General features: G+C 43.3%; 1 protein-coding gene across 2 annotated transcripts; it reads left to right on the forward strand.

Moving 5' to 3' along the window:
• Positions 1-81: 81 nt before the first annotated feature.
• Positions 82-13457, forward strand: dcaf12 (DDB1 and CUL4 associated factor 12). 2 transcript variants are annotated; one of them, XM_080784492.1, is made up of 9 exons: positions 82-666; positions 6092-6382; positions 7423-7698; positions 8082-8142; positions 10364-10557; positions 10928-10993; positions 11122-11299; positions 12213-12391; positions 12621-13457. In XM_080784492.1, the coding sequence occupies exons 1-9, from the start codon at positions 598-600 to the stop codon at positions 12777-12779; spliced, it is 1473 nt and encodes a 490-aa protein (XP_080640618.1). In that variant the 5' UTR covers positions 82-597; the 3' UTR covers positions 12780-13457. The 2 variants fall into 2 exon arrangements, with proteins under 2 accessions (XP_080640618.1, XP_080640619.1); XM_080784493.1 differs by having other exon boundaries at positions 11122-11284.
• The last annotated feature ends 1607 nt before the right edge of the window (positions 13458-15064 follow it).

The raw sequence follows: 15064 nt of genomic DNA on the forward strand, positions 1-15064 counted from the left end.
TATTTCTCTCACGCAATCTGGCAACACCAACCGTCCTCCTCCTCCTTGTTGTTGATGTATTATTTGTGTGCGTCTGCGCGGCGCCCAGCGGAGCGGAGGAGAGAGAGAGAGGTGGGCCTTGCAATGTTTTTTACCTCTGCTGACTTGACTCGAATGGAGGGTAAAGAAAAAATAGACGAGAAGAATTAGACAGAGAAGAAACAGAATAAAGGATAAGATAAAAGAATATATATTTTTTTACTTTTAGTTTCGTCATTTAATTATAAACTTTGTATTTTTTTTCTTGTTGATCATAGAAGCTAACGTTAGCCGTTTTTAGCTTTACATTTAGCGCGTCGTACGTTAGATCGCCCCAGTACTTCCTTCCTTCCTGTTGTGTTCTCCTGGTGGCCGGCGGAGGGAGGTAGGCCACGAACCCCCGGACGAACCAACATTTTCTGAAGCTAAAGCTAAACCGTTTTAGCAAGCACATTTATCGTTTATTTTATTTTATGATCCTCGGTCCAGCAGCAGTAGTAGTAGTGGTGTCACCGTTGTTGTCCTCCATGTGGGTGAGCAGACTGGCTGCTGTTGTGTTGTCACACCACCACCACCACCATGGCGAGAAAAACAGTTAGCAGGAAAAGGAAGGCAGATCCCACCAGCAACAAGGAGCCACAACAACAGGTAGGCGGTTACACCACCATGCAATCCATCCAATGTGTTAGCACTAGCAGCTAGTCAGGCAGTCAGTAGGGCTAAGAATATTTTAGACTCTCGTAGATGTGTTTTGATCGATCCTGACATGAAATTTCAGTATCGATTAAAAAAAAACACATCTACGAGAGTATAATCTTAGGCTACAGCCAGTGGTGTAAAGTAACTAAGTATATTTACTAAAGTACTGCACTTGAGTACACTTGATTTGTTTTATTACTCCACTACACCGCAGAGGCAAATATTGATTGCACTTTCTCCACTACATTTTATAACGTCTCCACTACAGTTATTGAAAACTACTACTAGTTAACTATGTATATTTTGATTATTATTACGGCATTACAAATCGTACATTAGCCACTTCTGACCTTTCCGGCCAATTGGGGGGGGGGAAGCAATGCTTGTAGATTTTCTATTTGAAAACATCTGCTATTTTCAAAACATTTGATTAACTTCTGAAATAGGACTTTCTGCATAATGAGTACTTTCGGTTCTTAAAGTACATTTATGTGCCAATTGTTTTCAATACCTTTGTACTTAAGTACAATTTGTAATGTCTTACTTAAGTTGTAAGAGTATTTCTGCAATGCAGTATCGATACTTTTACTTAAGTATGTGTAAATGTGAGTACATTTTCCACCACTGCTGGTGGAGCATGCTAAGCTAACAACGGGTAACTAACTATGCCGACGTGGAATGAGATCGCGTTCAAATAACGTTAATGTAACAATAACGACAATATCAACGTATTGTTTTGCGTTCGGAAACCGAGCCGTCCTCCACGGCACCGTCGGCACGAACGCAAAATGGTCCGTTGTGGAGTGGACGTTGGTGGGTCGGTCGACCAACGGACAGCTGGCTCACACTGGTTCTTAGCTTATAGCTAGGCTAACGCGAAGTAACATTAATAATAAACACCCAGTTTTATCGTTATTATTTCGAAATGCATCTCATTCTAAATGCTTTAACTGGAAATTGTACTGAAAGTGCACCTATAGTCGGTCAACACGATGCGATCGTTTTGACCGTTAAACCTGCATTTTGTATTGGATTAAAACGGCTGTTAAGACGCTATTAGCTTGCCTGTATATTTTGTTGACATGAAAAAAAATAACATGGACATTTTTAAGTGCAGAAATGTAGCTTGGTACAACTGAAAGGAACGAATTTTAAGTGTGGTGTTTTCATTTGAATGGAGGAGTGGTTGAAAGCATGAGGCCTCAATTCTGACGCCAAACTACAGCGATGATAATAAATGCCCTGACAGGTGACCTGGCCGCAAATGGACTGCATTCACAGTTAGTATTTCCAGTAAAATCCTCACTGTTGAATTTACTCTGTGTACAACTAACTGTAACAATGTTACAGTAACATTGTTACAAATGGATACATTAACCCACATGCCACACACTCAATTTACAATTTAGGCATTTAGCAGACCAAATCCAGAGAGATTTACAGTAAGCAAGAACAACACATGGTAATACGTCAAATACATAAATAGTCATCAAGAATCATGAGAAATCTATTAACCTAACATCTGTCTAAAGGCCTATTCATAGTCTGGATTTTCGGTGGTGAGGTGACCACCACTCCGGTGGTGAGCTGACCACCGGAGCTGAAATAACGTTGAGCGGTGGTGAGTAAAAACAGAGAGAAGGGCTGGAGCGGTGGCAGTGGTTTGCTCTTCACCGCGGCTCGTGACGTCATGTTGTAGTTCGGTGGTCACCTAACCACTGAAAATACAGACTATGTATGAGCCGTAACAGTAGAATATCTGTACAGTGAAGCTATGAGTATACATTATAGAGGGCTATGCTATGTATGTCTACATACAATGCTATCTAAATTACATAAGTTTAGCCGTTGCATATGCCTGTAAGGTCGTCGAGGTTAGTGCAAGTGCTGCACACGCGTGCACACAGGAAATGCAGGAAAGCATGCAAGGAAGCCGCCAGCCTGATCATCGGAAGCAGTTAGGCGAGATTCATACTCCTATTTTAGAGCCGAATAAAAGTCACTCACTGTCAGTCATCAAAGCCAAGGTCAATTGATACTGACGCTGTTAAGATAAGGTGAGGCACATTGGACAGGACTACCACTCTATTCAAGATTTTACCATTTAGCATGGTCATTGTTTGTGAATTGACATTACAACAATGTCATAGAGTGGCTGAGATTTTTTTTCTTCCACCTCCTCCAACGTCCAGTCCCCTCCCACTCCAACTTCCTTGAGGAGGTTTCTCTTACGCCGGGGGTCCACCAGGCGCATCACGCGTGCGTGCATCAACAAACGAACCAGGGCAGTTTTAATGCAGTCACGCAATGCGGGCAGTGGAGCCACCCTTTATTGATTGAAAGGGAACATTCCCTGGCGGTGACGGAGACGCGACGCTGACACGCCTGGTGGAGCCCCGTTGTTAGGCTGCCCCTGTGTAATGCACTGCCCAATACTATCAATCCTTCAAAACCGCCCTCAATCCCCCCCCATGTGTTCCCCCCCCCCCCCCAGTTATTGTCAGATACCACCCTCAAGTACCGGCCCCGATACTCTGACCCAAGTACCAAAACATCCAATCGACACTAGGCTGAATGAATGCAACGGGAGCAAGTCTGACCCAACACTGCAGCAAATCGCCCAAAACAGACGATCTACAAGCATAAATGACAACTGTCAAGTGTAGATCGGAGATCGATCTGCATCTATGATAAACAGGGGGTAAAATAAGTGGTTACCGTACTCAACAAAAATAAAAAGTACTCGTATCGGTACTCTGTATCGTCGAGTACTAAAAATGAAGTACTATATACTCGTACTATATACATTTGAGGTATTATTACAATAATGCATAATATCCTTTGCCTTGGTTTTCCCATAACACCTACAGTCTTTCTCACAGCAGGCACACAGAATGCTGTGCAAGAGTTCCTATCAACAGATAGGAACTCTTGCCAGTTCAGAAATATAGATGGGAGAGCTACACTGGGATGTGACAAATGATTATGGGCCAAGGCTTTGACCTTTGGCTGTTGGTGATAGGAGTGCAGCTGTTACCCAAAAAGACGTTTGGTGGTGTGGTGAGTCAATCCAATAGACCCATTTAGAGTTCAGTAATCGGTTTCATATAAAACATTGCTATTTTTACAGCATTTGATTGTGTGCCATACACCGTACAAATGGAACTCATGGGGCCTCTGTGATTCAATGAGCACTTGTAATTTTACTGTGTAGGTAGGTATACAGTTGGCATTCTTATCACCCCCTTATCAATTTGTGAGTCAGCGTGGATGAGCAGTGCAGCGCTCTCTGCAAATCTGACAGGCATTTAAGCTTATGCTGCCATGTTAAAACATATTACAATGTTATAGGTTAGATGCTTAAAGGAGCACTTCGACCATGTTCATTTTTAATATAATAATTAGACCTCAATAATGCTCATTATGAGACAGCATAATTTCTGCTTACTCACTCTGCGTCTCATTATTGGGCTTCAGAAATGTCATACCTGTGCACACATTGGGGAGTTTTTGTCCAACAAGACCTCAGTGAGAGATCAGATCAGGCCAGGGATAAGTCCGGTATGACACAGCCAACCATTAATAGAATGATGCCAACAGAGAGTGAACTTGGCAGCTATCCAGTGCCTTTCTCTGCAACATATTCCATTTCAATACATAGCTGGTTGGCAAACCATGATTGTAGATTTCTTTCCCTTTTTTCCCCCTAATGTGATTGTTGACATTTATTGTGTCCATGTGCATCTGAAGCTGCCAAATGGTCATTGGTGGCCTGGGGGGGACATACAAACCCTTCATATAGGGCCACGCCACTAGGAGGGAACATTGCAGGGACAGTCATTTCGTCTGTGTTAAATTAATATCCGAAAAAGTATTCCAAATCATGATGAACATTTTTGGCGTGATTTGTGTAGGTTATTGAATACCTGCTAACTCTTGGGGCAAACCCTGCAGCAGAGTTCAATTGTGCCCAGATACGTAGCGATAGATCATGTGGTGTGCTGCATACTCTGTTACACACCAGGGAAAGTGTGCAACATTATTATGAGCATCATTTTCAGCTGTCATTTAAGCACCCAATCATTTTTACCCTGTGATTGACGAGACACACCCGTTTCATTTATCGTGCGTGAACCTTGCAGTGAGATTATTTCTGCAGTCTGTGGGATCTGCGCTGGTTTTTACGTAAGATTGTTAAATGGTAATTGAGGGACATTGTGTTGTTTACCAGCAGCTGTCCAATCTTCTATGTCAACATGTCCTGTGTCCTCCTCCTTCATATACCCAGTCACGCAATTCTTGAGATAGTTGAGAGATCCTTTCCTGAGGAAGGGTCTGTGAAGGTGTGTGTGTGTGTGTGTAAGCTGTGATCCTTCTTTGACCTATTTGGCTCCTTGAATCTGGGTCACTGAACTGGGAGGACGGGCTCTGGGGGATGGGCCTGGCTCGTAAAGAGTTCAGAACATTAAAGGTGAGGGAGGGTAAAATTTCAAAGATGGAAATGATGAGACTTGACATAATGTATTTTTTGTGTGTGTAGTAGAGACTGACACTGGATTGGATTTTCACTCCTGTCCCATCCCACTCCCAAAAAATACCAACCCGGTAAAAAAAATCCCATCCAGTCCCACTCCTTCAAGGTTCAAGGTTAGCTTTATTGTCCCTTGCGAGAAATTGGTTTGCAGACAGATAATAGTAAAAAAAACAACAAAAAAAACCACAACAAACTGCATTCAAACACTAATTGTAGACGACTAACACCTAAGAACAGGGCACTAGAGACAGAGAATGCATGACATTCACTCCTGGTAGATTGACTCCCATCCCACTCAAAATGACTCTCACTCCCATCCAGCTCTTGTTGTTTTCTTGTTTTGTTTTAATTAATTAATATACATTATACAGCTTCATTAGGAAAGGCAATGGATTTTGTTTTCTTTTTAGATTACTGTGTTTCATGCAGTTTTAATTCAAAATATCTGGGGCTAATTAATATTGAGGCTAATTGGTGTCATTCTCGCTCCTGCCCGCTTCCGTTGACTTTTCATTCCCACCCCGTCCAAATGAATCCTGGGATTAATACACATTTTAATCCCATCCCGCGGGAATCCCAAACTAATGTCAGCCTCTCTACTTTGAAGTCAAGGGATCATGCGTCATAGTGTTTGGAATTGGATGAGCTATGGGAATCTCAAGAAGGGGTTTATAGATGTGCATAATGTGAGAATGAATGGTCATATGAGCAACTGTAGCTAGCCATGGCCAGACTAATATCACTGCGTAGATATTAGTCTGGAAATTCGGTGTGGACGATAAATTAATTAAGACCTCGGCTCGATATCCCCTCACCTTTTGTCTTTTTCTTTTCTCTCAGTTGGGCTGGTGTCAAGCACCTCACAAGCGGAGCCGCGTCTCTTCATCGTCCCGTCATGCCCAGCAGTGGTGGCATAGTCGGCGCTCTGTGGTGTGTGCCCTCCGTGGCCGTGAGTTCCGGCCTCAGCAGCAGCACGAGCTGTGCCTCCAGCAGAGCCTGCGGGGGTTCGCCGCAGGCAGACTCCCCGGCATCCTCAAGGAGAGGGAGTTCTCCCTGGGGAGACTCAACAAAGTGTTCGCCTCACAGTGGCTCAACCACCGACATGTGGTCTGTGGGACCAAATGCAACACGGTGAGGAGTAGGACTGGGCAATTAACCTCAAACCTATCGAAAACCGACATTTTGCTCATGTAGGTTAATTGATTGATTGATGGGGGGTGGATATATTTCGTTCTCATCAATGAATAAAAATGAAAGAAAAAAAAATACAAATTTATTTTGTTATAATTAACTAAATCAATTAGTCTAACCACTTAAGCCCTGTATTATACTTTGTATTTCATTTTTTAAATAATCGTTCATTAATCATGATTGAAGCAAAAGTTTGTAATAATCGTGATATTAATTTGAAGTCATATCGTTCTGCTAAGGAGAGATTCTACACAAGCTATTCTCAGATTGATGCCCCTAAGGCTGCACTGTTTGCAACCCCTCAGACTAGACACTAGAGTATGCTGATGTGGCTGGTATGCCAGGTTATTGTCGTAGTTTGTTTAGGAGCCATGATTCATGTATCTCAATTGTAAACATTACATAATGGCCACATAGCATAGTAGCACAGTGTAGTACACCTGAGGCCGTATTTTTGTCAGTGCCTTACCCCTTATACCTAAACTTCTTTGCTTTTTTATTTATTATTATTATGTTTTTACTATTTTGAAAAACATTTTAAAAATTGTTCAATTAGTCGATCTACATTGACAAGCTGTGAGCTTGTAGATTGGCTATTTAAATGTTTTGGTAAAATGGTAAAAAGGAAAAAAAAGGCAAAGAAGTTTGGCCATAAGGGATAAGCCACCAGCGAAAATAGGCCCACTGGTCTCTGGCATTTTGCTTCAGGCAGAAGAAATGATTGAACTGGATTTAAATCAGGGAGTTTAGATTAGAAGCTGTACAGGTAAAACTACATACTTACACAATGGCTTGTAATTGTTAGAGGCAAGACGTACAACTGAATATGCGCACAGTTTTTCTGTCTGTAGATTTTCTTCTGTAACATTCAACCGCTTTTGAATCGCTATTTTCAAGCTGAAAATGTGAAACCTTTTTTGCGAACAGTTTAAAAAAAATAGTTAAACGTCAACTAATGTCCTCCTTTCTCGTGTCTGCAGCTTTTCTTTGCAGACGTCCTGTCGGGGGATATAACGTGCATTCCCATGCTGAAGGACAGAGAGTCCCGTGGTGGAGCTTCTGGACATGTGGGTGCGATGGCAGGAGGTCATTTTCTCACCACAGGGAGCCCTCGCTCCAGGATGGACCAGCAGGGCTGTGGGATCCATGCCATTGAGCTCAACCCCTCCAGAACACTACTGGCCACTGGAGGAGACAACCCCAACAGTCTGGCTGTCTACAGGCTGCCTACACTGGACCCTGTGTGTGTCGGGGATGTAAGTTTAGCTTTTTTTTCTGAGGTTTCAGTAAAGAATCTCTTGTGTTGACTTTTATATAGCTCTCTGGATTGGCAATCATATGTTTTAAGTTTGCATTTCACTAAGCGTTTAAATTCAGATCCACTAAAAGATCTTGCATTCCAGTTGAATTGTTTAGTTAGTTTCAGAGGAGATTATTAGCAATAATTTCACGTACAGAACTAGTATCATGCAGAGGGGAAAATAATTGGCCCAGTGAAAGCAATGCTTAAGTGGAACGGTAGCATGAACTATTGTTCTGGAGATGCTTCCAGTGCCGCTGGAAATCTTCTCTCTCTCCATCTCTTTATTTATTTTTTCAACCAGTTATCTCTTTACCAGGGTTGTGTCTCTTCTTTCAGGAAGGCCACAATGACTGGATCTTCTCTATTGCATGGATCAGTGACAGTATGGCTGTGTCGGGTAAGTTACTTGGAAACGATTGATCCTCTGGCATCAAGACAGATTTAGTTTAAAGATACTTTGTTGTGATAGGGGCTGTGACGGTATGGAATTTGTATTACTGGGGTGAAAAAAGCTGAGTTTCAACATTGATAGATAGACCACAGGAGTAATAAATTATCATAGCAATAATGCATTGGGCAGTTCATTTTTAAATCCCACTAACCTAACAGAGATATGGGGAGGCCTGGAAAGTCATCAATGAGATGACTGGGCGGAAAAGAGCTAAGGAGGGACAGGTGGAGGGACACAGCCCAGAGGACAGGGTGACTACCTGGTTCGGCCACTTCCAGGGGCTCCTGGGTACAGCAGAGGATGGAGTTGAGGAGGATGTGCCGGCAATCCTCCAGGGCCTGGACATCGAAGATGGTCCCTTTACGTCCAGTGAGCTTTCCAAGGCGAAATCCACAGTGAGGGAGGGCAAGAGTGCTGGGCCAGATGGCATACCCCCAGAGGTCCTAAAGAACTGTGACCTTGATGACCTCACCCTGGAGTTTTGCAACCTGTCACTAATGAACAACAAACAGCCTGAAATATGGTCTCTGTCCAACATCATTCCAGTGCCTAAAGCTGGGGACCTCTCAAAGCCAGACAACTACAGAGGCATCAGCCTGACTTGTATCACTGCAAAGATTTACAACAGAATGATACTAAACAGGATACGGCATGCCATCGACCCTCTCCTGAGAGAGAACCAAAATGGCTTCAGAGAGAGGAGAACTACCGTAGCACAGATCTTGGCACTGAGGAGAATGATTGAGGAGGTGAAGAAGGATAACTTGACTGCTGTACTCTGCTTCATCGACTTCAAAAAGGCGTTTGACTCGATTCACAGAGGCACAATGGTGAAGATCCTTAAGGCCTACGGTGTCCCTCCCAACTTGCTCCGGGCAATCGAGTCCATGTATGCAAGAACAAGGGCCAAGGTGGTGACCCCAGATGGTAACAACGAGGAGTTTGATATCCGGGCCGGGGTAATGCAGGGGGATACCCTAGCCCCTTTCCTCTTCATCATAGTCCTGGACTATGCGCTCAGGAAAGCCATCAGTGGACGAGAGCAGGATCTTGGCTTCACCTTAACTCCAAGGAGGTCAAGACGACATCCCAAGGTAGTCCTGACAGATCTGGACTATGCGGATGACATTGGCCTGCTCTCCGACAGCGTGGAACAAGCTCAGGAACTCCTGAACAGTGTGGAGCTGGAGTGTGCCAAAGTTGGCCTTAGGCTAAATGCCAAGAAAACTGAGGTTATCACCTACAACATCTCACCGGAACATCCACCTCTCACAACAGCAGGAGGCACGGTGCTGAAGGAAGTCAAGGACTTCAAGTACCTGGGCTCATGGGTCAACTCAACCGAGCAAGATCTGAAAGTGAGGAAGGCACTTGCATGGAGGGCCCTGAATGGCATGAACAGTGTTTGGAACTCCAATCTCCCCCGACAAATCAAACTCAGCTTCTTCTACGCAACAGTGGAGTCTGTTCTCCTATACGGCAGTGAATGCTGGACCCTGAAGCCAACCCTGGAGAAGTCCCTTGACGGGTGCTACACCAGAATGCTGCGTGCAGTACTTAACATCAGCAAGACTGTACATGTCACTAACATGACTCTGTATGAGGGACTACCGAGGGTGAGCCAGAAAATAGCAGCCAGGAGAATGAGACTAGCAGGACACTGCCAAAGGCATCAAGAACTGCCAGCCAGCAAACTGGTGCTCTGGGAACCAACACACGGGCATCGATCACGAGGACGCCCCGCACTAACATACGTGGATATACTCAAGAGCGATGCAGGAGTGCAAAGTACCAACGAACTGGCCGGATGTATGGAGAACCGAGATGACTGGAAACGACGATGGAGGGCTCGTCTGAGGACGACCTAGAGAGAACCTCTGTAGCCAGGTTCTTTGTCGTCCATGTTATCTCGACTTTATAAGTGCAGTTATTTCCTTACAGCAGCAAGGATAAACAAAATCCATGATGGCTAGTAAAACTTTAATGCGATCATGTTAAACATTTTGCTCACGCAGCAGATGTTGTTCTCACAAGCATATTGCCTCATCCAAATTTCATGCGCTGCCCCACGTCGCCTGTCACAAAGCCTGATTGTGGCAGAACATTAGCACAGCAGATGGATTCATTTTCCTAGGTAATAATCTGGTGTCTTGTTTGTGTGATCTAGGGTCCAGGGATGGCTCCATGGGCCTGTGGGAGGTGACGGACGAGGTACTGAGCAAGGCAGAGCAGAGTCAGAGTGAGGAGGGAGTTCCCTGCTACTCCCACATCTCGCACCGTGCCCTCAAGGACATCCCCAAGGAGTACACCAACCCATACAACTGTAAGGTCCGCGCTCTGGCCTTCAACAACAACCACAAGGTGAGGCTTCATGCCCCATTTATACTTTGTTTCACATTGTGTCGTGCAACGAAAATGGCAAACCTATAAGCTCACAATGCATTGCAGTGTAACCGCTTTGTGAGCAAACCAACTGCTGGTTCCTATCACATGGCGGACCAGTGGTGTGCATAGTGAGCCCCATGAAAGTCCAAGTTTATTGTGCCATTTTCAGCATCGTCTGATAAACTTATGGACAGACTAACATACTGTACACATACAGTGCATCCATAATACGTCTGTGTATTACAGACGTATTGTCTGTAATAAATAAAATACTCAGTATTTTAATTAGTAATTCTTGGCATCTAATGGAATTAATGGAAGCCTTCCATATTTTGTTCCTTCTCAGGAGCTTGGTGCTGTTTCCTTGGATGGCTATTTCCATCTCTGGAAGGCTGAGCTGAACCTGTGCAAGGTATGTCAGCGCAGAAATTCAACAGTCGACCCATGTGTTGAGGTTGTGTGAAAGTGTCCTCTCTTTATTCATATGCACTAATCTCAGAAATCTGTACTGTTTTACTCTTCACATTGTTTTGTCGATAGCTGCTGTCCACCAAGCTGCCTCACTGCAAAGAGAATGTGTGTCTGGCTTATGGACAGGACTGGTCGGTTTATGCTGTGGGCTCACAAGCCCACGTCTCCTTCCTCGATCCACGGCAGCCCACACAAAATATTAAGTCCGTCAACTCCAGAGAGAGGGGTAGCGGTGAGTATTCTACAGGTATTCACTAGAACGTGCACTTCACATGATACTGTATTTTACATCACAACTGGCTTAAATAGATAGACCCTGACTTCCGAGGGGAATTCAATTTTCATCAATCACTCATAGTATCTCTAATTGTTCATGATTAATCTCACATTTAATCACATGTGGAAATTCCTGTACTTTGATCTAAAACACTTTAATAGAAATCTTGTTTTCTCAAAATGCAGCCTGAATTGATGGCTACAAGAGACTGGGTGGGCATTCAGCACATGTGCACATTCATAGATTGTAGCCCTAGCTAATTTGTTGGCACTTAAATCACCTGCATGTTTGTCTCTCTAAATTTAAAAGTAAATGTTTGCGTAGTGTGTACTGTAAACTGTTTTCTTCCCCATAAGAACTGTCTAAAAGGTTTCAGCCATCGGGATACCATTTCCTCTACTGTGACTTACTCAGTTTTACACAACAGTGCAGAAAGCCCAAAAGACTACCGGCTGCTTGGAGAGCGCAAAAGTTATTGCATGCAAATAATATCAAAATAATGATTCGTTTCACCATACAACATGCAGGCACAAGCCCATATGAGCTTGTTGACAAAACAATTCATATCTTTTTTGAAAATGGTTGATAGTGACTATACATAATAGTTTTTCGCCAGTTGGCTGGCAGGCTGAACCAGACTTTGGGGAGCTTATCGCCATATTTGGGCATATCTGTCCAGATAGACGGACAACTTTTCTTGACCACAATTTGCGACTGTCTTCCCACTGTGGCAGGCTGTAGCTCTGTGGAGACATTTTCTATTGAGAGATCACATTTTCTATTGACTCTTAACAATTTGCAGGCAGACAATTTCATCTTTGCACATTTTGAAAATGTTGGAAAAAGATCTCTATAACTTTTGCTTTTACCTCTGTTTTTCCAGGGATCCGCTCTGTCAGCTTCTATGAACACATAGTGACAGTGGGGACAGGTCAAGGCTCCCTACTCTTCTATGACATCCGAGCCCATAGATTCCTGGAGAACCCTTTGAGTCCAGCCGGCGGGTACAGGCAACGTCCAGGAGAGGGCATCCTCAAGCTCACTACAGGCAAGGGCTGGCTGGTATGTAGAACTTCTTCCTTGGTGTGTGAGAAACTTTATGAGAAAACGGCATTGGGCATACAAATTACTCACAAGAACAGTATAAAAACACTTAGTCATAAATTATCTTTATTGCTTTCATTTCAATGTGGGCAATTTAACACAGCCTAACATAAATGTATGTTATATTCAGGAAAACGGATGTAATTTTTGCTCTTTCCCCTTCCCTCCTATCCACACTGCCTTTCAGAATCACGATGAGACGTGGAGGAGTTACTTCTCAGACATCCACTCCTTCCCCAATGCGGTGTACACTCACTGTTATGATGACTCCGGCACCAAGCTATTCGTGGCCGGCGGGCCGCTCTGCTCCGGCCTACATGGCAACTACGCAGGACTCTGGAGCTAGCCTTGTCTCTCCTCTGTCTCGCTGTCACCTCCTTCTCACTTGGCTTCGACTTCATTGTTTGTGTATATTGACTGTCGTGTCATCTCTCCTGCATCAATTCCTCAGTCGTGGACTCAGGCGCATGATATTGCACCCACTCGCCCACCGGCCCCACCTGATCACAGATTGCATTGTTTCTCTTGTTCTTGTACACATTAAGCCCTTTGTTTCCCTCACCTCTGTATAGTTGTATAGATAATTAACAAGTGCAGCTAAGAAGCTGCACGATCTGCCACTGAGAAACTACAAAAGTTTCTAAAACACAGATAAATAAAGTTAATACTTTTTTGGGGGGTGGGGGGGGGGGTTCAATAATTATGCTGAGCTTGCAGGGACTGAACTATGATTGACGTTTTTCCTTTGTATGTGAGGGTTTTCCTGCAGATTTCATCCACGATGACTGACATGGTGTCTTTGTTATAAACGTATGTAAAACCTCTCCTGACAGTTCCCCTTTAATTTCTCCCACCGCAATGTACGGCAAAACGAGAAAGGGAAAACGAGAGAGGAGTCGGATTGAACAGTTGAGTTGATTTGTTTTGAAGCACTCTATGGGAGTGCAGTCAGACCCCTCCTGTAAGACACCTGATCATTGGCTGTAACCGGAGTGCAGTCAGACCCCTCCTGTAAGACACCTGATCATTGGCTGTAATGTGCTATGCTGGTCATGAAGAGTGACTGCAGAGAGACCTCTCTAATCAGAAGCAAGGCGAGGAGGAATGCCTACCCAATCAAAAGGCGACCGTGTGTTCTTTTTTTTCCTTCTCACTGAAACCATGTAAAAGAATAACTACTTAGGTTTGCTGAATGCAATGTAGGTATTCTCCTGCAAATAATCCTGACAAATGTATTTTTTATTTTCTTGATTCTGATTGTGTGATTTGATTAACTTGCCCCATGTTTGATATTATTCATATGTTTTATTATTTATTTTCCCCCTCTTATTGTGGCCCACAACTTCACTAATGGATGCATTTCCTCCTTGTCCTTTGATGTCCTTGTTCTTCACTCTGACTCATAGGACTTGTTTATTTCGGTTTATTCCAAGCGCAGATCTTGGGCTCAAGTCCTGACATTTGTGATTGTTAAGCATTAGAACCAGAGAAGTTCTGTTTTTATGTAATATATCACGGATTTGAACAAACATTGTGGCCTTTGGGTAATGGGTAGAATACCCAAAGTCTTCCTCCACTCCTTGATCCCTTCTATACAATTAAATCTTAGTCACCTTGCCCGATAAATCTTCTGCCATTTTCAGACAGATACAAGGGAGGTGAACACAAGCTTTTTGGGCTCCACCTTGGAGCTGGTTTCCATTGCAAGTACTTGTGATTGTTAGTTCTTAACACACATTTTCCTTCATTTGTATCAAGAGTTGAGTGGTAGAGCCAGTGTCCTGGGGTTGGCAGAGGTGTGATAGACCTGTGTTGTTTTTGCCTTCCTCAAGTCTTTCTGTGAAAGGCTGCCACAGGCTAACATAGTTTTGCTTTTCTACATGGAACTTTTATCCACAATTTTAACATCAATCCTCGAAAGAAAACCCATTAACAACCACAAAATTGGAACAAATTACCATCAATTTTAGGGTGTGTTTTATATATAAATGTGTATGTATATGTATGTGTAATAATGCATAGGGACAGATGCATACATTTTTATGTATATGTTTGAGGAAGTGTGTGGACTGACCTTGTGTTCGGTGGTGCCCTCTTTTTTATACACGCCTCATGAATGTTTTTACAAAATTACTGAGTATGAGGATATTGTATAATACCAACATCCAAAAACCAACCTATTAAAAAGAAGAAAAAAAAGGAAATGTTAATAATGATAAAATAAAGTATATTGATGTAACATTTCGCCTTTGTTTTTATGCACATCGTTAAACCCCACTTCGAAGATGACGAGCCTAATTTAAGTGTATTGTATGCTTTCCCACGTGATGGTGTCGCACGCCTAGAATAGATCTAAACAGCTCTCTGATCTAATATGGCTCACAACGGCTATTCTTGGCGTGATACACCTTCACGTGTTTAGTAAGTAGAATCTGGGCTTCAGTCTTAGTACAGCAGTGTCTCTTGCCAACATACAAGGAACAGATCTACAAGGCAAGATCCATCTGCTGTTGACAGCAGCTTGTAGATCTGCTCTTAAGTTGTGGGCAAGTGACGCCACTGTAACCTCCAGTGGTGGAAAGTAAATAAGTACAATTTTGAGAGTATTTTCAGTACTTTTATTTTTACTCC

The sequence above is a fragment of the Protomyctophum bolini genome (genome assembly GCF_963924005.1).
Source record: "Protomyctophum bolini genome assembly, chromosome: 2".
Lineage (NCBI taxonomy): Eukaryota > Metazoa > Chordata > Actinopteri > Myctophiformes > Myctophidae > Protomyctophum > Protomyctophum bolini.

What these genes read in the sequence shown, in the direction of transcription:
- dcaf12 (XM_080784492.1), top strand. Translation starts at nt 598, where the DNA reads ATGGCGAGAAAAACAGTTAGCAGGAAAAGGAAGGCAGATCCCACCAGC. An exon ending in ACCCTGTGTGTGTCGGGGAT is followed by an intron (nt 7,699 to 8,081) that starts GTAAGTTTAGCT and finishes CTCTTCTTTCAG; the next exon opens with GAAGGCCACAATGACTGGAT. An exon ending in TGACAGTATGGCTGTGTCGG is followed by an intron (nt 8,143 to 10,363) that starts GTAAGTTACTTG and finishes TGTGTGATCTAG; the next exon opens with GGTCCAGGGATGGCTCCATG.